The 23,289-nt window shown below is 35.9% G+C and overlaps 1 protein-coding gene across 2 annotated transcripts; it reads right to left on the reverse strand.

Moving 5' to 3' along the window:
* Positions 1–1,308: 1,308 nt before the first annotated feature.
* On the reverse strand, positions 1,309–23,253 carry RDH10 (retinol dehydrogenase 10). 2 transcript variants are annotated; one of them, XM_070942206.1, is made up of 6 exons: positions 22,359–23,253; positions 20,493–20,728; positions 7,807–7,905; positions 5,902–6,047; positions 4,667–4,798; positions 1,309–2,498 (listed from the first exon to the last, which is right to left on the reverse strand). In XM_070942206.1, the coding sequence occupies exons 1-6, from the start codon at positions 22,648–22,650 to the stop codon at positions 2,375–2,377; spliced, it is 1,029 nt and encodes a 342-aa protein (XP_070798307.1). In that variant the 5' UTR covers positions 22,651–23,253; the 3' UTR covers positions 1,309–2,374. The 2 variants fall into 2 exon arrangements, with proteins under 2 accessions (XP_070798307.1, XP_070798308.1); XM_070942207.1 differs by lacking the exon at positions 7,807–7,905.
* Positions 23,254–23,289: the final 36 nt, after the last annotated feature.

Consider the following 23,289-nt stretch of genomic DNA (forward strand, 5'->3'; position numbering starts at 1 on the left):
CCATGTGGTTTCCATTTCAAAATAGTGAAAACTTAAATATATCAAAGTAGTTGCAAATGACTCTTGCAACTATTAGGAAAAAAACAAGTCTTCAATAACAAATTACATAGCTAGGGTTAAAAGTTGCCCAACTCTGATTTTAACGCATTTGCAAATCTAGTCAACAGATTAATCAGTTAATCAGACTATGGCTTCATATAATGTATGAACCAAGTATTAATTCCATGTAATAGAACTGAACTAAAAGACCTACAGCTGGTCACTGCCAGCTCTCTATTCTGATTAATATCCATTCTTCAAACAATTGAATATACTTTGAATATAAAATTCTTACAGGTACTCCTTTCACAATTTGTTAGCTAATTTTTATGCATTAAAATTGACTGCTTTGAATATTCATTTAACATATAGCCATCTTTTTTTTTTTTTACCATCTTTTGAACTGTTAGCTTAAGAAATAAATTTGTATTTGATTAGCACTGGGTTGAGAAGGGTTTTCCCTTTTTCTGGACAGAGATTCAGTACTTTTAAACCAACAAGTGCTGAAGATTATTCAGAAGGTAATCTCTCTTGCGTGTCCTAATAGAGATATAGTAAACCATATCAGAATAATCCTACTATCTCAGTAGTTTATTTGTGTATCAGTAGTTTATTTGTGTATCAGTAGTTTATTTGTGTAAAAATCATTTTGTAGAACAAGCAAGATTATCAGAAAAATTCCAGTGACAGAGGTGGAATTTAATAGCCATACTCAAACCAAAGCTGGGAAAAATAATTCCCATCATACATGTCTAAACTAATTTTGGTTATTTATTGGATAGCAGAATATAGTACTTTATAGTGACCAGAAGAAGTGTTTAAAATATACAGCATTGTCTCCAATAATTCCTTTTTTCTGGAAGAGTGTATCATTTCAGTAGTTTTCTACAGCTGCTTCTTGTTTTTAAAACTTTGATCTGAATTTTGTGGAATATATATGCAATAGAATCCATATTGTAGAGAATTGATCAGCAGTACATACTAAAGTTATCCTCCCATAAATAATGCCTTCTGAAGCAAATGCACTGCTCCTCTAAAGGTCACTGGAAATAGTGGAAATATCAGGATTGAATAGATCAAGTCATCAACTACAACTATATATTTTGATACTGTTACTATCATAGGAACAGAATATAAAAACATCCCGTGTTGAAATGGAACATGAAATGGAACATTGAAATGGAATTCATAAAAAAGTACCTCAAATCCAACCAAGTTATGTCTTAAAGAACAAGTGGATAATTTTAATAACCACAAAAGTTGGTCAGTATTTAACATGACATTCTAAAAAAAGTCACAATTTCTTAAACAAATTTACAAATGAATGATATACATTTAGATATAGAGGTAGAAGTTCACCTTTACAATATTCTACTAATACAGTTCACCAAATTCAAGGCACAAAATTGTTCTTAAAAAAAAGGTAAAAAATGTTTTCTGCTCTATAATGCAATTTTTTTAAAAAAAAAATTTACAGTCTTTCTAATGTTCAAGTTGCATCTAATAATATTACATTTTGTTTATGTAACTCTAAATGTGACAATTAGCAGGAGGACCATGATTTATTTATTTTTTTTGTTAACTCAATTTGCTTTTGAATTTTAAGCAAAAACATGGGTTATTGGATAGTAATCAATGATAGGGAAATGGATTTCACTATATAGTCTAGAAAGACTATTTAGCTGTTTATTACTTTGCCCATCCAATTCCATTAAAGTTGGTTTTTAGAGTGGTTGATTTTAAATGCAAGCCATATATTCTTATTTAACAGAAAGAAATGGTATGGATTATGACTTTCCATTCTGAAAGCATTCCAAACTTCCTGTTTATGAAGACATATTTAGGTTCAATATATGCAACACTGAAAAATAAAAAGTAATTAAAATGCATTATCACACACAGACTGAGTGAGCTTTTGAAGCACTGCCCCTGCTACATTACATAATGTAAATGACAACCCATGAAAACATCATAAGAAAATGAACAATTGATGAAACAATTGAATCGTCTAATTGCATGACCATCTCAAGAGAAATCATACAAAGTTTCTCTCTATAAAAAGAGTAGCATGTTACTGTACATCTAATAAACTTTCAAAAGAACAAGGGTGATCACTACTTATAAATTTGCCTCTCATGGTTCTCAGAAATTCTGATTACTCTACATACGATATGTAAAAAAAAATGTTTTTCCTGTTCACTATTCAGGTATAGGATCCAAGAGAATGTCATGATAAAATGTTAACAGTTGCTCCTGCTAAATGCAAGTGCACTCCAGAATACAGTTCTAGCATTTGATAATAATTCTGTTACAAATAACAGTCCTTTATAAAATGTTATATTTCATTCTTTGCTTCATTGTTATTTGTGGCCTGTTTTCGTTGAGCAATGAAAGGATACATACACTTGTCTGCTCCCAAAAACCGGTACATGCACACAACTGCTTCAAAAGGTAAGATGCTAAAACAAGGAAACAGATAAATAGGATTGTAAATATAGCGATAAAAGATGGTTATTTGCTTTTAAAAATTGCAATAAGAAATGTAAGAAAATTAAAATACTATCTAGAGCAGAATCCCTCAGATATGATAGGCTAAGGTTAGAAGTTTAAGTTTCAAAAATTATTGCTTCTCTTCTACAAAATCAACAAATCAGGAACAAATGATTCCTAAGGCTAAAGTAATGAAAGTATCCATTATTATTAAATGTTTTGAATGTAATATAATGAGTCAAAAGCTTTAATAGTGAAAATCCTAACATTGTTCCAAAGCGCTACAGGCTCTCAATGTTAATAAAACTATTCTGTACAGAACTATAATGTGTTTTATGGACAATTAAAGGGCTTCTTCTGAAGCACAAACCCCACCTGCTATTTTTCACTAAAGAATGTTTCCCAGGGTGGCTTAGTCTTGGCTGCACACACTTTTGACTGTTTTAACTAATGAGCTATTGACAATGCCTCTGTAGAATAATACAGTAATTTTATCAGCAATAACAATTCATCAAACTGTTACCTATTTTAAAACCAATATGTATTTCCTTTCTTAAGTCTTACTCATTTTTAGCTAAAAAAATACTCAAAGCCAAAGGACCAGAAGGACCATTTGGCTAGATTCCATACTCAAAAAGGGCCTCACATCGAAACATTTGCTAGCATTCTTTTTACTTCAAAATACTTGCACTATGCCTCATTCTTTCTTTCCTTGGTACTTTGCTTTTGTTTTCGTGTGTTACTGTTTCTATTTTCACTGTATCTAGAGACTTCAACAATTGGAAATGGTATGAGCCCTTGAGGAATTTAATAAGGCTTTATACAGATTTGTGAGGTTCCTTGAAAAGGAAGGTAGTTTTCCAAGAAATAAATAATCCATAAAATCAAAACAGGGAGAATATCATAGAATGCAACAGTCCAGATGCCTTTGATTAAGGAGATGCGTTGTTTCTTAATTTCACTTTTATGATTCCTCCCAAACACATTTGGGAGGGGACCAATATTGTTATGGGTCATTCTCAGCTTACAACCAGTTGTTTGATGACTGTTCAGAGTTACCACAGAAAGGTTGCTTTAAGGTCTATAATAGTGGCCATCTGTCCCCTACATGGCTACATGATCTTAGTATTTGGCATTCTATTCACATTTATGATTGATAACAAAGTTTGGATCTTTGGAATCTGAGCCCAGCCCAGTTCATCTCACAGGGTTATTGTTGTGGGGAAAATAGCAAGAAGAAGGTGTGTTGGACATGTTCACCACCTTGAATTATTTGTAAAAATAATAAAGGTGAGATACAAATAAATAAATGAAATGAAGCATTTAACTTTTCAGGGCTCATCAGCAATAGATTGAAAATGGTTTAGTTAGCCCTGATCATTTATTTCTACGGAACTTAAAACTCTAATTGTGCAGAATTCATGCCTCTTAAGATAGTAAGGCCAGGTTATGTGTCCTTGTTATTCTCCAGGCACAATTTTTTTGAATATTTTCCTTTTTGGTACACTATCAATGAATACTCTTTTGTGTTTCTGTTCCTTCAAAAGAAATACAATTGCCCTAGTGATTTCCCCATATTGATGGGCTGTTGTAGTAGTCCAGGGGTAGAAAGAATGCTTTGCACCTGAAAGAATCTGCATGCAATATCTACTACTACCAAAAAAAAAAATCTCAAGTAGTAGATGGTGAAGGACTTCTACTTCATACATTTTGCTAATGAAGAGGAAACAGTGCTAGGAGAGACCGAAAGAATGAACAGTGAGTGATCCCTGGTGCTCTTTGAGCTTGGTTGTTTTCTTGTCTAGCACTGATGATGTTACCTTGTTTGGGTAATAAAACATCTGCAAGAAAACGGCCAAGGTCAGAGTGCACCAAGGACCTCTCAATCCAATACTGAGCTACAAATATTCTCCTTTATAGAATGAACACTGCCTTATGCCAAGTTTGAGAACTGGTTGTATCAATCCCATAAATTATGAAAGATTATAGATTCCTGGGCCTCTCTGTGCTATCACATTTTCTTTGACAAGCAATAATACTTGAGTTAATTAGAAGTAAAAGCTGGACATTTATCCCAAAGTCACACTGCCCATTTATTTCTAAAATTGGTACATTTTACTGAGATCTAAATAATAACCTTTTCATAAAGGTGACCATATACATCAAACGAGGTGTGCAAATCATAGGTTGATCTGTCAGTATTGCTCTCATAGCTTGCTTTACACAGTAATCTGGTTTTAAAGGTGGAAGGAATGGCTCTATTTCTTTTCTGAAAAAATAAAAATAATAAGCCACATTTAAAAAATATATTAGATAAAAAGTACACAAAGACAGAAGACGATGTCAAGCATGTTTGTTTTACTAATTTAATAAGATGAGGTCCTTGCTTAGTACAAATCATCCTTCCCACAATATATGCACCTTCAAAAACTAAATAATACACATAGTATAAAATCTAAGAGTACTATATGTTAGAGTTGGAACTCATAGCCTAATACAAATACCGATAATAAAGTCAAATTAAATTACCTAGAGAAGAAATTATAAAACTAGAATCTTACTAGAATTTTAATTGTTTAGGACATGAGCCATAATCAGGATCACATATCATGATTACAAACTTCAGACTTAACTTTGAGTTATAACATTGAATGTTTTTTAATTTAAAAGGTTTAATATATATTATATAAATAATAACCAATGTTTTTAATATAAGAGGCATTTATGCTACACTAAAAATAGTACCTTAATTACAGCAGAACCATAGGTTGTAAACTAGCCCTGGGAGTTTAATGAACTATTTTAAACATTATCACATTAGATTCCGATCCAATATATTTTCAAATATATTAGACCATGCTTCCCCATGCATGAAGAATTTTTTAATACAAGTAGAATGATGCTATGTGTAATGTATTTGATACAGCTGCATTATTTTTTATATGCAGGTAGTCCTCAAATTACGACAATTGAGTCCAAAATTTATGTTATTAAATGAGAAATTTGTTAAGTGAGTTTTATCCTATTTTACGACTTTTTCTTGCCACATTTGTTGAGTGAATCACTGCAGTTGTTAAATTAATAACATGGTTGTTAAGTGAATCTGGTTTTCCATTGACTTTGCTTGTTGGAAGGCCGCCAAATATGATCACATGACCCTGGGACACTGCAACCGTTATAAGTGTGAGTCAGTTATCAACCATCTGAACGTAAATCATGTTACATGTAGATGCTTTAATGGTCATAAGTGTGAAAAATGGCCATAAGACCCTTTTTTTCAGTGCCATTGTAACTTTGAATGGTCACTAAATGAACTGTTGTAAGTCAAGAATTACCTATATATAGATTTTTTTAAAAAACTTGCCTACTTACCTAATTCTGCAGCCTCTGAACATTCCTGTATCTACAAGGTAAGGGCAAACCAGTGTTGTTTTAATGCCATCTTTTTCAGCTGCCTTTAATTCATGGCTCAGGGACTCATGAAACCCCACAGCTCCAAATTTACTGGCACAATAATCCTAAATTGGAAATATAAAAAGAAGCAAGAAACAAGTTACACAATTTTTTTAAAAAAACAGACTTAAACCGATCATCTTACTTTTATTAAATAAAATTGTCTTTTTGAAAAATTCAACTTAAATAACATTCTTTGATGTAGCTTTTTGAAGAAATAAAAAGCTCTGTCTTTCAAGGAGCATTAAAGAAAAAAAACCCACTTCTCAATTCAGCCATTGTTTTCTTTTAGAGAAAGAAGAGCTACCTCAAGCAATTTGGAGAAACAGCCACTAAGTAGCATCTTTTTTCTTAGGTTTGCTCAATGGTTTTGATTCCAGAAACTGGAAAGTTTGGACTTTTTCACATTAGTAGCTAAGTCTGAGCAGTATCAGGGCAAATCAGAATCTTAGTCCATAATGTAAAGTTTAGTTTAAAACTTAGGAAGCATTCATTAACAGGGTACTGAGAAAGAAGGAAGATGCAGGGGAAGGAAGGAAGATTACGACACAAAAGTCAGGCATACTTCAGATTAATACACTAAAATTTATTAATTTGTCCCTTCTTTAATTAAAATAATTGCTTGTCATCCTATCTTTAGTAGTAAAAAAGAAAAATATATTGCTGATATTGGAAACCTGCTTCTGTTATAATATTTATAACAGAATTTACAAATATCCTGGGAAAATATAGAACCACAGAGTTGCACTTAGGCTACTGAGTCCAAGCCCCATGCTCCTAGGAGGAATCCAGTTTGAAGCATCCCTGACAGAAGGCTGTCCCAATGGCAGTGTCTCACAGTGTTCCTCCCATTGTCACTCTAGCTGCTATTAAAATAAGAAATGCCCTCCTTTTGATCAGATGTTTTAAGCACCTTAAGCAACTAAGAGATGCAGAGGAAATATGCTGGTAATGCTAGAGACAATACATGGTGAATAGACTTGCCAACAGATCACCTTATCTCAGCATCTTCCTGCTATCTCCTATCAATAGCCAGAAAAAATGTAACCTTAATTATATTAGAAACAATCATCATCAACAACAAAACAATTGAAAACAAAAGGCATAACTATTCAACTGTGCTTTTCAGGAAAGAAGGAAAAAAAGACAGAATGAAGGAAAAAGGGAAGGAAAGAGGAAAGAAATATGGCTCTAGTTCTACCAGTTACCAATTCTAGTTCTATCAAATTACCAATTCTAATCAAATCCATCCTTTCACTTCAACTCTAAGTATAACTTCGGCAATGTCTTTTGAACCAGGAATGCTCTATTACAACATCTAGAATCGTCAGATGACACATGGCTCAGTGAAAGAGGTCCCAGGTTAATTTCTTAGCATCTCCCAGCACTAGATAAAGCCTCTAGAGATGTGCTGGCATTTAATAGGAACAATTTTGAGTTGGTTTGGTCACTAAAAAGCTGCTTTATAACATACCCTAATAATACTTTGCAATACTAAATTTAATTCTCATATCATTGAGATTTCATAAATTAAGGGCTGGGTTTTTTTCTTATTTTTCTTCTATACTGGTAGCTTTACAACAAACTTTTCTATAAAAGATCTGAAAAGGCTGGTGGTAGTCTCATTGCAATGTCTACTGCTTTTAATTCACTGGTGATTTAGTTTTCTAAAGAAACTAAATTAGTTACTCCTGACTGATGGATTCCTCAAAAGTTAAATTGTTTTGTCCAAGTGCTGCACATATTACCTTGCACATCAAGCTTGGTGATAAAAGCAAACTCTTTCAACATGCAAGAAACATGCTTTAAGAAATTTGAACAGACCTCTACTCCAGCAGTACTAAACAGGCCAAGAGAGCTTGCAACAGTGACAATGTGTCCATGGTTCAGTTCCAGCATTTTGGGAAGGAATGCTTTAGTGGTCTGCAAAGAAGAACACAAGAAATAATGCCTTAATCTTTGATGAGCCAGCCCAAAGGTAAGACAATGTTGTCAAACTTAAACAGTCCTTCAATCTGAAAGCTGCTTATTTCATTTCAGGACCAAGATGGAAATTTAAGCAAAAAATAACTAAAAATAAAAGTTATTTTAAGTAAAGTTGTTGAAGCAAAAAGTAAAATGAATTTACAAAAGTGCTTTACATAAAATTACACAGGATAGTACCTGTAGTTCTAATTAATTGTCTACTGAAAATATTCAGTTATTGTATTAAGTCACACTTCTATAGGATTACTTTACATAAAACCAAGCCTATATTTAACGTACTATGTGTAATTATAATGTAAAATAGTTCATTTGATTTGGCAGCTGGGGGAGGGGAGAATATATCCAACTGTGGATTACTCAACAAATATTGAATAAACATGATAAACTCTCAGGAACCTTGACAGAAAATGCACTTTAATCTCTTAAAGATAAACATGTCATCAAATTAAATAGATAAAAAAGAAGCTAGTTCTACTTAAAATGTTCTGATGCATATGAAAAACAATTACTATAGTTCAGATAAAAATGCTACCATCATAATCAAAGGCCTGTAACATGTGCTGAGTCAAAAGTGATGACAGCTTCCAGATCCTGGCTTTTTTTAAAATAATTACTTTAAAATGAGGTTTACCATGGATCAGCCTTTCAGACGCAGGAAAAAGGGAGGAACATTCTCTAAATTGGCCATAGGCCTCTAAGATAACTTCAGAAGATCTCTTCTGCTAGATATCAGTGACCATATCCATAAATGCACATTACAGTATGAGTGAAAAATTGTATCAGTGGTGGGATTCAAGTAATTTAACAACCGGTTCTCTGCCCTAATGATTTCTTCCAACAACCAGTTTGCCAAACTGCTCAGAAAGTTAACAAGTGGTTCTCCCTAAGTGGTGCGAACTGGCTGAATCCCACCACTGGATGTATTACAATGCAAGAACTTTTCTCCCAAAGATTGTCTTATTGTCTGCATTTCAAAATTTATAATTATTTGCAGCTTCTCAGAGCAGTATTTAGCCAATTCCCTCTTACCAGTACCCAAGTACCCAACAGCAACAACAAAAACCTCCACAAGGTTTCTTTTATAATCTCATCCCAGAACACCTGGATATGCCTCTGTGGAGTTTTATGAACTTCCTCATGCAGAAATCCATTTGAAATAATAAAACATTTATAAGGTGTCACATTGCAGCTGCCATGTGCTTGCAGTAAGAGATAATGTGCTAGAATTGCATATCTGCCAAATTGATTATATCTGTAAGCCAAAATAAAGGCTCAGTTTTGGACTGCTATATATCAATTCTACACACATGTGGATTCTTCTCCCTTATCCTCCCCAACTTAAATCACCATATGATGCCATATGAATTTGCTCTCTAAATAACTGTTGGCTTAAATAATTTTACTAACAGCTGACTCAGTCTAATTTCATTTTTATGATGACTTTGTTTTTCAATCAGAAATGACTTAACAATTTTCACATGTTCCTTGAACCAGAGTTTTGCTTGCAGTTATTAACTCTGAGCTCTGAACACCAGACAAAGCATTTTATGTGCAGTTGTTGGATGACAGAAGATTAAAATTGTTCTATTCTTGCTTCTCCTGATTAAAATATGTTCTCCAGAATTAACCTTGCTTGTTTGATCTGTCCACCCCATCTTCCTTTGGAGTTCTTTAAAACATTCTAAAAACTTATTGCAGAGCAGATAGTCACACTAATTAGAAATGCAAAATCTAAGGCCCATACACAAATGTGTGTCTTGAGAGAAAAGAGGATCTAGTTCATCTAATCTCCAAAATCAAGCTTGTTAAATCATGATTAAAGACAATTTATTGTAGGCCAATGATTGCCTAGTTGCTTGTAAAATGTATGAATTCCTTCATACAATGAGGCAGAGAACTACTCTGCCATGAAAGAACAAACTTTGCTTGCAGAAAATCTCAAGTTCAATTTCTGGAATATGTAAGTAGATTTGGACAGTTGCTGTCAGTCAATGTCAACAATGATGAACTAAATGGACTACTAGTTTGAGATTTAATATCTCTTTAAGTAACTCTTGATATACCTGTAAGTATGTGAGAGTTTGTGGGGGGGGGGGGGAGAGAAATACATTAAGCAAGAATTGCACTACAACCTTATTTACAATCCAATTATAAATAAGCATACAATATTACCATAAGACAAGATGGTATTTATTTGATAAATAATACCAAATAAATGAATAAAATTAATGAAGCAAATTTTGCCTTTTATGACTCAAAGTTTCTCCTAACACTATATTTTTTAACTTACAATATGAATAGAGAAACATAAAACACATAGTTACACTAAGATTTATATCCTATTTTTATTTTTGTACAGCTCAGGTTAGTATATGCATGTTTCTGCCTCCTAATTACTCTACAAGAAACCTATGAGCAGGGTTGAATTAAGAGACTCACTCAGTCGCCTTTCATGCATAAGAGAAAACTAGAATTCACAGTCTTTTGGTTTCTAACTTTAACCACTTCACCAAACTTTTCAGTCTGCTCCTGATTGAGTCTTTGACTAAAATGGAGGAAAAATGCAGCTAATATATGAAAAAGCACCAATCTAGATTTAGAAGGAAGCTATGAATTAGCTATCATCACAAAAATCTTTTTAAAAACATACTAGCCTCATTATTAGAGGCAGCCAAGTTCCCATAACATCAGGATAATTTCATTCACCATCCTTAATCTTACTTTTTAAAAAAGAGCTGTTAAATTATTTCTGCTACAATAGTCTTATAGAGTTTGGGAAGGGGGGGTGCCTAATGAAACTAGTTTAATGAAACAGCAAGTATATTGTTTTATGAGGTGGGGGTTAAGATATTTCTATTCATGGAAAACTTAAGTTTCCAATATCCTTCGCCTTTATTACTTTAGTTCTAGTTTTAAAAATATCAAGAAAGCTAGGTGAAAGGATAAAGGAACATAATACAAGCACAGAACTAAAATTTCAACTGAAAAATATGAAAATATGAATAAAACAATGAAATATAGATCAAAGCCAAGTTTTAGTCTATAAAGTGATATAACTAGTATGGTTCCTACCAATACCAGTACCTACTTAATGAAGCAACTAGGAGAACAACTGTTAACCTTATTCTATGCAGTTGCAAAGGAACTGGCTCTACTACTTTTATAGTCATAAAAGGAATTCCCTTGATACATGCATAGAAATTGTTTTTAACTCGTGTGGGATTTTTAAAAAGTGCCAAATTGTGTGTCAAGAAAACTCAGATCTTATTGCTATTAAACAGAAGAATATAAATGGTAGTAGTGATAATGAATTATGATTCTGTATTAAGACACTGGTATTGGGGGACAGCATCACAAAATTTTATTTCATTTACATCCAGTACAATTGTTTTTAGCAATCTACAAGGACTTATATTAGCCAATGGCACTGTGGTATTTTTATGTCATTGACCGTATACTGTATAATATGAAATGTTAAAATGGGGAAAAAATGACAAATGCATTAGGAAAACCATGAGCTTTACAGCGCTTTGCTAGCCTATCTAGTAATCTGGCCTTAGTCAATCTAATCTTCATTTCAACTGTCAGGAAAAATAAAGGACAAAAGTATAGGTCAAATATAAATATATAACCATATAGCATTTTTCATTATTACTGTAAACAGAGCAATGTAATGTCACATCTGCCAGTTTTTCAGATGGTATTGGCCTTCATATGCATTGAGTTCTTCCCAAGAACCTATGATGTTATAATGTATTGGCATAATATGTGTATGGATCCAGTGTGGAGCTGCTTGGATCCACATATATAAGTGATAGATAAAAATGTTTGTCAATGTACAGTAATAACTATAATAATAATAATGCAATTATTATATTAGCCTCCCACCCACAATGGGCTCTGGATGGCACAGAAAACCCCTATAAAAATAGCTATAAATATCAAATCAGGCAGACAATCCAAACTAAAATAATCTAATAAACACAAAATCAAATGAAACAGGACAAGGCCCTAGAAAACTATTACGAGTCTCTTGATTCCACAACTCTCTTAAATGGTACCTGAGAAACTTCAGTTTCCAACAGCTTCTGAAAGTTGCAGTCAAAGACTAAAAACCTTACAAGTTGATTATACACACCCATTTTGTTCTTGAGAAAGATCTATGTGGTTTCAATGACACATAATCAATCAATCTACACAGGTTACTTACTGTACCATCAAGAAAACAAATAAGCCAAAATGGAAAATGAGCTAAGAAAACAAATAAGTCAAAATGGGAAATGCGTTAAGAAATTAAGGGTTTAGCAATCTTTGTCTCTATATTTCCCACACACTTTAATTCAGGATGTTAAGGAAGGAAAACAAGAAAGTTGGCAGAGACTTTGCTAAGGAACAACAAAGAAAACATCAAAAGCTTATTTTTAAACTACCAAGTTCCAGCAAAAGGAGTTACCTTTTGTCTTTAGTTGTTCATTACACAGAAGTTTCCTAGCACCTAAATCCTAAATCTCACCTACTAACACATTCAATTTCTAGTTGTGAAAATCCTTCACCTCTGTTGAATTAGCACCAAAGCTTGTTGCCATTTGGTTAAAAATCAATAAATAATGCAAATACTTAAAACTTGTCATTTACCACCCGACTCGGTTTAAATACCCATTGTTGAGAAATGTAAGCACACTATTGTGTTCATGTCCTGCTTCTGGAATTTTTATAAGCTGATCCCAGGAGAGGCAGAATGCTGGACCAGCTATACCTCTGGCGTCTTCCAGCATGGGGCCTCACTGAGATGGAGAACAGTGAAAGGAAGAGAATCACCTGTAGCTCTACTAAGGCAGAAAACTTCCAAGGGATTACTTCAATACATCTAAGAACGAGACACATCATTTTTATACAATGCTAGTAAAGTATAATATTGATCTAGAAGTTGAAATGAAAAGAAATCAATATTTTAAACCTGAATTGTCCTTCCACATGGACAAAAGATCTTTCCGTTTATGGAGGAAAATGTTCCAGAGACTTCCTGTAAATACAAGAGAATGGATTGCAGCTCCTAGTGTTATTTTCCATTCTGCTTCAGAAAGATTCCATTGGAGATGGCCCTAGGAAAGGAAATCTGAGAAACCTACTAGTCAGACAACCACCAAATAAGTTTCATTCTCATACAATGGGCATTTACTGCAAAAATCTTTTTCCACAAACTGGAGATGGAAAAAACCACATGGGATCTGTAATTCTGTAGAAAATGATAAATATAGCAAGAACATACGAGGTTTCTTTCAGAAATAAAATCAAACAAAAATATTTAATTAGACCTTCCTTAGAAATACACTTTAAATGATTTATCAGTAAATGTAAATATGCAATGCTGATAGCTTACAAATCAATGTTGCCAGGACATTTTTTTTCATGATTAGAAATTCAATTAAAGATAATTGACATTTGCACAAGACAGCCTAATTTCCTTTCAATAAACAGAAAAAAATTTGCTTACAATATATTTGCCTTTTTACCACACCATTCTATACTTTTTTCAGAAGAAAACTCCATTATGTTCAACAGAACAGTTTGGAAATTGAATTGGTGTATGCAAATATACACCAGACCAAAAAATGACTTAGGTTGTAATGAGTAGATTAAGTTAAATATACAGGCCAAGTGGTGACAATAAAATGCCACATCTTTGACATAATGAGGTAGTGACAGAATAAGTTTCTTACTCACAATCCCCACCCCCAAAAGAAAAATATTGCTCCCAGATGTATTATGTCACATACTTCCTAGTGTAATGTGTATCACTCCCATTTTAATTTGATTCTGGGAACAAGCAGGATATGCACATATCCTACTATAATAAGGAAATTCATTCCTTTAAAAAATTTAAAAAACAGAACATAATGTTAGTCCTTTCTGCTGTTGATTTTGGGTAATTTCTACATTGCTTTTCATTACAAGTAATCACCAATTGGCTTTTCTGAATCATTCTGAAAAGCATTTACACCTTATTAAGTATTGCAGAAGAATGTAATAGAAACATTTTAAAATACAGTAAAAGGAAAAATTGGAAACAATAAGAAAAATACTTTTTACTCAAAGCCTATGGATAAGCAGACAAAAAAAAAATAGTATGAGTTAAAAAAAAACTTTGGGAATATAGGTAAAGATAGAATTGGTAGGAAATTCTGGAATCTGCAATTCAAACACATTTTGGGGTCACCAATCGGGAAGCACTAGTGTATAGTCCCACTTTTGGAAAGCACAGCTTTCAATTTCAATAGTTTCAATTTCAGAGCTTTCTGTATGTCTGACTGTCATCAGATACAGATCTCATAAAGGACACGTGAAGTTTCCAACAGAAGACTGTTCCAAAAGAAAAAGCCAGAAAGTCCACTTTCCCTACTAGTGATATGGAATGGGCTGTTGAAACATGGTTTTCCCCCTTGTGCCTTGGGCTAGGTCTCATGTGCACATGCATTGTGTAAGAGAATGTTGTTTTCCTTGTCATTTAAAAATTGTTATAATCTGTTTTTAATACTGCATGTTGTCTAGAGTTGCTATGGCATTAGGAAGCTTTCCAAATTTGAAAAAATAAAGAAATCGGTGCCAACAGATACTATTATGTTATCTTCATATTGTAGATGTGTGAAAATATATACATTCAATTCTGGTATCTCCAAAGAAAGAATTTGGGGAAGAAGACTTCTGCTCAAGAGTTTGGAGGGCCATAGACAACCACAATAGATAAAAGGGAGATAGAAAGTTTCATTTCTTTTAACTTAAGATAGTTTCATCTGTATACCATTGTTGAGTTGAAAGGTAGTATCACAAGAGTGAGATCAACAGATATTAGTTAGGTCAACTGAATCTAATTCTTTGTAAATAGAGACTGATCAAAGGAAAGAATAAGAAAAAAGGGCTTTTCAAAACTACATATATAAATAGGGAGCAAAGGTGTAAAATGTTTTGAATTATGAGTTAAAGCTATGCAAGCCATAAGAGCCACCTGCCACTTAGCAGATATTTTAACGATGAACAAATTAACTCCTAAGGAGTTCCTAACTCCTCAGTGAAGATATTTATGTGCAATATATCATACTTGCGCTTTAACATTCTAACTATTTATTGCTAATCTAAAGCTCCTAGTACAAACTAATCCAAGCACACAATGGAGTATCAAAATACTTCAACTTCTATCAACTTGAAAGAGTTTTTAATAACCAACAGCTTTCATGGCTTTCCATTTCTATTCAACAAGCATACCTCAAGTCTTAGATTTGATGTATACCGGGTAGCACTAATCGACTTAATTTAATTCAAGCTTAATCAAAGATCAAATAATGCATCTGATGAGGAGGTTGAATATTAAGTGCTCAAAAACTATACATATAATAAAGATATGTATCTGTGGACAAGCTTGCTGAGCTTATTACAGATAAAAATTGGAGTTAAGATTGATGATGAAAAAGCACATACTGAAACAACTTTGATACACCTACTTTCAACCATTTTTAAAATGCAGAGATGAGAACAATTGTCTAAAAGATACTTGGGGGCATACTTAAAAGCACTTGTTAAAAAAGCCAACTGGTCTATATTTAAACTTTTGTACTTTTGCATTTAAACTTTCTTTCTTATATGAATTTTCCCATTCATTTCAATCCCAGTGTTGTTAGATATACGTATCAACACTAATTAGGGAAAACAGTTATTGGGAAGGATGTTTGTAAATCTGGGATGACTTAGGTCCGTGATGGCGAACCTATGGCACGCGTGCCACAGGTGGCACGCAGTGCCCTCTCTGTGGGCACACGAGCTGTCACCCCAGTTCAGCTTTGCCATGCATGCGCGCGCATCTCCTGCCAGCCAGCTGGTCGTCAAGTCTCTGCCACGCAGGGGGCAGGGTGAATGCGCTGGAGCCACACACGCATTGCATTTGGGGGTTCGGGGACACATGCGGACATTCACACACGTACGTGTGCGCTTTGGGCACTCAGTCCAGAAAAGGTTAACCATCACTCACTTAGGTAGTCTTAACCATGATAAATACATAAAATGAATAATAGAAGGTCCAATAATTTCATATAAAACGGCACTTGATCTGGTAGTACACTTTCACTGCTAACCCTGTTGAAGAGGTAGGAAAAATCATACTGACCAATAATTGCAATCAATAGCTCTAAGTTCCCCTGAAAAATATAATGGGTAGATTTTGTCCAGCATGATATTAAAGTAGATTAGCTAAAACAAAATTTGATGAATCAGATTCTAAGGCAATCGTTTAAGTAATAAATAAAGCAACAACAGAATAATTAGGTATACTTTTCAGCCACATCATAAAGAATGAATGTGAACATATGGTGCACTGCTTATTCTAACGTTGTATATATAAGATCAAGTGGGTTATATTCTCAAAGGTGCATCATGGCATGGCATGAAGACAATAAGATACTCAAAACTATTTTCTACTATACCGATACTAAAAACTATATTAATGTGCATTATCTTTATTAGAATGGACTATTATATACAAAGTTAAGATCTACTTAATGTTGTTCTTACAATTGTTAGACTCATTAGCAGCCCTATTTTGAACTATATTTCTATAAGAACAATAGTGCTTACCACACACCAGCAAGACCTTTGCTTGTTCATGTTATAATTAAGAAAGAATAATCTTAGTAGTGGACAGTGTTACAATTTTTGAAGCTCAATGGGCTAGAAATATTTGCATTAAAAAACAAGAAATATATATATTTAATGTGGTGCATGGGTGTTTTAATGCAAAAGTTACTTTAAAGTTCTAGTTCCTTTACCTTTGCTAGAGATACATTAACCTGTTTTATTGGTTTGCAGCAGTGGTGAAATGTAAAATTTGTTACTACAGGTTCTGTGGGAGTGGCTTGGTGGTGGTGTTGGCTAATGTGACTGGGTGGGCGTGGCCAACTTTTTTTCTTTTTTTTTTTTTTACTTTTAAAAACATTTTTTCTACAACCTTAAGAGGTTGCAGAAAAAAATGCTTTTAAAAGCCTCTGACGATCCCAGTTGAGCTGCGCGATCATCAGAAGCTTTTTTTTTAACTTTTAAAAGCATTTTTTCGGCAGAAGAGGTTGTAGAAAAAATGCTTTTAAAAGTAAAAAAAAGCCTCTGATGATCGCGCAGCTCAGCTGGGCATGGGGGGGGGCAAGATTTTTGCTACCGATTCTCCGAACCACTCGCCACCATCGCTACCGGATTGGGCGATCTGGTCTGAACCGGGAGCATTTCACCCCTGGTTTGCAGATGAAATGTGTATTACAGAACATCACATTTTAAATATATAATAGCAATAGCTCTTATAATTTATAATCTACTTCACAGTGCTTTATAGCACTCTCTAAGTGGTTTACAGAGTCAGCATATTGCCCCCAACAACCTGGGTCCTCATTTTACCAACCTTGGAATCATAGAAAGCTGAGTCAACCTTGAGCCGGTCATGATTGGACTCCTGGCAGTGGGCAGAAACTGCCTGCATTCTAATCACTGTGCCACCACAGCCTAATGTTTTAAAGAACAGATTATGAGGTGGTCATAATGGATTCCAAACATGACCAAAAAGAGATTTGGAATATTTTTTTCACTTGACACAGTGAGATAATTATATGTTTATAAATAATTGAAGACTGATGAATTCTAATGTAGACTAAAAACTGTAAGTACCATTTAAAATAAATAAATAAATAAATAAATAAATAAATAAATAAATAAATAAATAAATCCCATATATTAAAAAAAATACTTCATGATGAACTGGCAGTGCATCTAAAAATGACACTAAGGATTGTGTCCCATTGTGTCTTCATTGTGGAAGAAAGCCATCCATCAACCAACAGAAAAAGTGGTGACTCTCCTATGAGAGTAATTCTGGGGGTCTTATGCAGAAATCTGCACAAATCCCCCTTTCTACTAGGTAGTATAGATCAGTGGTCCCCAACCTTTTTATCGCCGCGGCCCGCTGAGCGCGCGCAGGGGTGGGGGCACGGCCCAGGAGCTTTTGCGCACGGCCCATTGCGCACGGCCCAGGAGCTTTTGCGCACGGCCCAGGAGCCTTTGCGCTGCAGCGTTTATGTCCCCCGGCCGCTGCGCGGCCCGGTGCCAGGTACTCCACGGCCCGGCACCGGTCCGCGGACCGGGGGTTGGGGACCACTGGTATAGATGAATGGAAGCCAGGTTATCATCCAAATTTTTTGGAATAAAGATTGCAGCTTAATCAGCAATGGAATTCAAGATTGTAGACGACCAATTGTTGTCACCATGCACTAATAAAGACTTGCTATAGTAGTATACTAAATGACATGTGTATTTATGATCATCAATAGCAGATGTCAATACCTCAGACTCTTTTAGTTTAATTGTTTTTGTGCTCTTCGTAGTTTGGATTGGAAAACAAGAGACACCTAAGTATCCACACAAGAAAATAATTTCTTCCTAAAGACATTTTCATTGAACTACAGAAATCATGTACATGGAACTAAAGTAGTGGTTGCTAACTAAAACTATATAACTATACAAGTTCTGAAGTCATTTTTAGAGTATTATTAGGTCTGTCTGCTTCAAATGAAACACTATTGTCCCAGAGCAGAGAGAAAAAAATCAGAAATAAGGCTAGATCAAAGTTGCTGCAATAAACCTATATACATTATTCAAATTCTGTTCATCACCATGGTGCTTATTGTTAATAAATTCTTATAGGATTACAACTAAATGTTCTATTGGTTGAGGATTTAGAAATGATTCCTTAAACCAGTGGTCCCCAACCTTTTTATCGCCGCGGACCAATCAGCCTTTGATAATTTTACCGTGGCCCGCTGAGCGCGCGCAGGGGTGGGGGCTTTGGGCCACACGTGCGTACCTGCGCGGGGCTCTCTTCCCTGGAGCCTTTGCGCACGGCCCAGGAGCTTTTGCGCACGGCCCAGGAGCTTTTGCGCACGGCCCAGGAGCCTTTGCGCTGCAGCGTTCATGTCCCCCGGCCGCTGTGCGGCCCGGTGCCAGGTACTCCACGGCCCGGCACCGGTCCGCGGACCGGGGGTTGGGGACCACTGCCTTAAACCACACAAATTTGTAAATAATTGATTTAGTTGCCAAAATGAAGAACAAGATAATTCAGGAATTTAATGAATGACAATGCCTCTCATTTTTATATTTTTTCTTTAATCAAATTTGTGAAGTTAGCACTGTTCTGCCTTTTTAAGTATGAACAGGATATTTATCCTTCTAGCAGAAAAAGTTTCTAATTACAGTACTTTCTCTTTGTAAAATACTAAACACAAATCTCTTTGAGTTATGCAACTGGTATGTACTGAAATGGGCTCTCAGATCAAGTCACTCAACAGCATACAGTATGGATCGAAAGAATAAGCTTGACAGAAGGATCATGAACTTCTTGCCTGCTCTTCTCTCCTAAGATATGTTCAGCATATATTTAAGATTCTCAATAGCAAAGAGCTACAAAACTATATCAACATTGCAGGTGCTGGGATGATGACTACTGTACAATGGTGTGTAAATCATTTTTTAAAAATCGTATTTAATGAAATGATACTTGTTTACAGTCAATAACAGAAATTAAAAATAGCATTCTCAACATTAGATGATTTAAGATTGCCAAAAAAAGCAAAGGGGGCCAAGGAACCATTTCCATTAGTTAAGTGCTTTTTAGATTCAATTGGCTATAGACTTACCTGGAAGTAAACCCCTCTGGGGATGCCAGTACAGGTGATGAAAGCCACAGTCATTCAAAGTAGCAAGTAGCAACAGAGCAGAAAGTAGACTATGAATACAGCATAGAACATTTACCAGCCTTGATTGAAAACAAGACTAGAATGTACTTCTGCTTGGCATTTCAAACAGCTGCTACTACTCAAAAGACAAAATATTCTGTTGAGCAATGATCATAGTCAGAGTAGTGAAGCTTCATGTTTTTGAGACAATAGTTTCTTGTAGCCAGTTCCAATTAGATAAATCAGGCTGTAAAGCATGTTCAAAAAGAAATGACTTTTTTCATTATCATAACACATTAAATATATTACAACTTCTAAAGAGCCAACTGTATGATATAATTCAAAAGGAGAATTAACAGAACTCATGAGTGAATGTTATTTCTATAGTAATATCTCTGAACTGGAAGATCTATAACATTCCCAACCCTTACTGAAATCTGTAGGAGAGACATTGGTTGGACAAACATGTCTAATTACTATTTTCACAGCAGTATAGTTTCTATAGATCAGTCTCATTGATTACAAAGATCAGCAAAAAGGTAGAAGGCACAACAGTCTAGGGCAAAACCATCTTGAAGCTACAGTCTTACGCAAAAAAAAAAAAGCTACTAATTTTAAATATCATTTAACTTTAAGAGAAAGGACAAAGCAAAAATGGAAACATGAAAATGAACTAAGTATAAGTAAATAGCCTTGTTCATCTTCAGAATATCAAAGCTTACTGTAACCAAGTCATACAGTCATCCCACTAGAAATAAGTATATTTACCCAGAAATGTGCGTGGCAATTAACCATCATGGTCCTCTCAATAAGTTCATCAGGACATTCCAGAAGATGGTGGCCAGAAACAACACCAGCATTGTTCACGAGGACTGAGACTTCACCAACCTCCTTGCAGACTCTCTCAGCAGTCTTGTACACATTCTCTCTGTTGCTCACATCACAAGTGTATGTATGAACTTGTAAGTTGTAAGGAGGTAGCACTTCCTCTTCACCATGCCCAGCTGCTTACAGAAATCCAGAAAAGCAAAGGAGACGGACAAATAAGAATTTAATTAAATATATATTCAGTGTTTCCATACCAGGAAATAAGAGGCCATTATTAATCTACCCAGTTTGACAAGATTCTTGTTAGTCCTGTTCCAAAAAATAAAGTGTGACAACTACATACCAAAACAATGAAGTACCAAGCCCTACAGTACTAATCTTCAGCAGTGATCTACTGATGCCAAATGGAAGGTAACATGACCAAGGAATTCACCATTACTAATTAAAAAATGAAACAGAGAAACCCCAAGCTCAGTAGGGACATGTAGACCTAACTTTTCCATATTTGTTCAAAAACAAGCCTTTATTTAGTATCATTTATTTATTTTGCAGGCTGCAATCTTTAAGTTATTTACCTGGGAATAAGTGCTATGTATTACCTGTAATTAAGACTTCCTACCAAGTAGGCTTAACATTATTTAAAATTATTTATATCATTGTGCAAATTATGCCATTTCCTACATCCTTATGTCAAGGAAAGCACTTGACATAAGCGCTTTTTTGCTTATTTTATAGCAACTGTCTATTTCTTAAATTGTAACAATCTATTTAAAAAAGCCTAGCTCCTACTATGATAGAATTCTGTTGTCACCATTGTCATTTTTCTGTAAGCTTTGAACCCTTAAACTTTAAAATATTTATCCCATGTCTTTTAGTCATTCAAAATCATGGAGTAGAATGACATGGAAATTTATTTATTTAATTTGTACAACCACCCATCTCCAACCAGTGACTCTGGATGCAAACAATCATGTAGCATTTAAAACACAATAAAAATAAAAGGAAATACAAATACCTCGGAGACATTATAATACAATGCTATCAACCTCAGGCAGTTGAACAACAACAACAATAACAAAAATGCCCAAATTCCTAAACTTCTTGGGTGGCAAGAATGGAGAATACTTCCCCAATAACCACAATTTTAAGGATACCCTTCAATGCTTCTCTTCCACCCTCCACTCCTAAAGCTAAAACTTTTGAATACTTTCAAGTCTGCTGCCCTTAAGCAGAGCAGGGCAACTCACTCTGGAGAGACTGCAAAGCAGCAACACAACTCTCTGAACCTCCTAGTGACTTGTGGAAATGTTTCCTCCTGCAAAACATCTGGATATTCCTACCTTAAGCACTGAACCAGAACCAGTCAATATTTGAAGGTCTCATTTAGATATACATTGAACTCAGTGAAACAGGAAACTCTATTCCAAGCACTATCAAGAAATAGGAATAGGAATAGGAATAAGAATGGAGAATAAAAGTAAGAAGCTGAAGAAGCTTCTTGGATGAGAATCTTCAAAGAAAAACCAGAAAGTCCAGTTGCCTCTTGAAAAAGCACCTTTGTGCTTTTACCTTTATCAAGAGTAATAGTTTCAACTGTGGCCCTCATACTCCTAATTTTCCTCCCCTTCTCATCTCAGCGCACCTCAGGTTAGGATTTCATGATACTCACACAACTCCAATTTTCCCCCTTCGAACGAAGCAACCCTCGATGCCCACTTTTCTTGACCCCTTGGAGAATTTGGCGCCCGCCTCACGCGCCGGTGCCTAACCCCGGAGAGTCCACCCGCCTTCAGCCAAGCCCGTTACCTTTCTGAGCCGCGACCACGGCTTCTTCCGAGATCTCCCGGTAAATGTGCCGCACCATGCCCGCCGTCTCCTCGTTGCTCTGCGTGTTAATGTCCCACAGGACCAAGCGTGCTCGGCGGCGGGCGAACTCCAGAGCGAAGAGCCGACCCAGCCCGCTGCCGGCGCCGGTAATCAGGCACACCTGCCCGGCCACGCTCTTCTCTTTGGGGCGCATGAGCCATTTGGCGGCGGCCACCACGAACGCCCAGAGGACCTTGAAGGTGACCACGAAGAATTCCAGGATGATGTTCATGGCTGCCGAGCCGGAGAAGCCTCGGAGGATTCGGGGAGCCCCGTCTGGCGAAGGCGCGAGCGAGGAGGGCGTGAGGGCGCTGGGTTCCCCGCGCCGCACAGGACTTGGGCACCGGCTCGACAAGTTAAAAGCAGCGTGCCAGGTCAGAGCAGGAAGAGCCCCTGTTCTCGCGCGCCTTGCCCCGAGCAGTTCGGGAGAGTGGCTCCCACTCTTCAGAGAGGCCGGCAAGAGTTGGTCTCTCACACACTCTTTGGACACTTTCTAAAGACACCTGGCTGGCCGGGACCGACCTGTAGGGAGTGCAACTCCTCCCCGCCTCTGACTCAGCGGTTGTTTTGTGCTGCGAACACAAGCCCTGTTACCTAACGGTCACCTTGCCTCTCTTGCAGGAGAAGCCAAACCTACACGCGGCGAGTCGAGGCGGGAAGTGGCCAAAGTTAAGGGAGCAAAGTACAAGTTCGGATTTCCCTTCGTCCTGCCTCACCCGCTCGCGCACCGCTGGGCTCCCCTAGAAAAGGGCGCGCGCTGCGACCACCTTGCTTGCCTCAGCTAGAATACCGAAGGAGTCTTAAGAGGCGGCTGCTTGGAGCGCCGCTGCCTTTCTTCCACGCCTCCTTCCCCAGCCCTACCTGCAACCTT

The sequence above is a fragment of the Pituophis catenifer genome, unplaced genomic scaffold (assembly GCF_029215685.1).
Source record: "Pituophis catenifer annectens isolate HBS135680 unplaced genomic scaffold, rPitCat1.0.hap2 SCAF_3, whole genome shotgun sequence".
NCBI lineage: Eukaryota > Metazoa > Chordata > Lepidosauria > Squamata > Colubridae > Pituophis > Pituophis catenifer.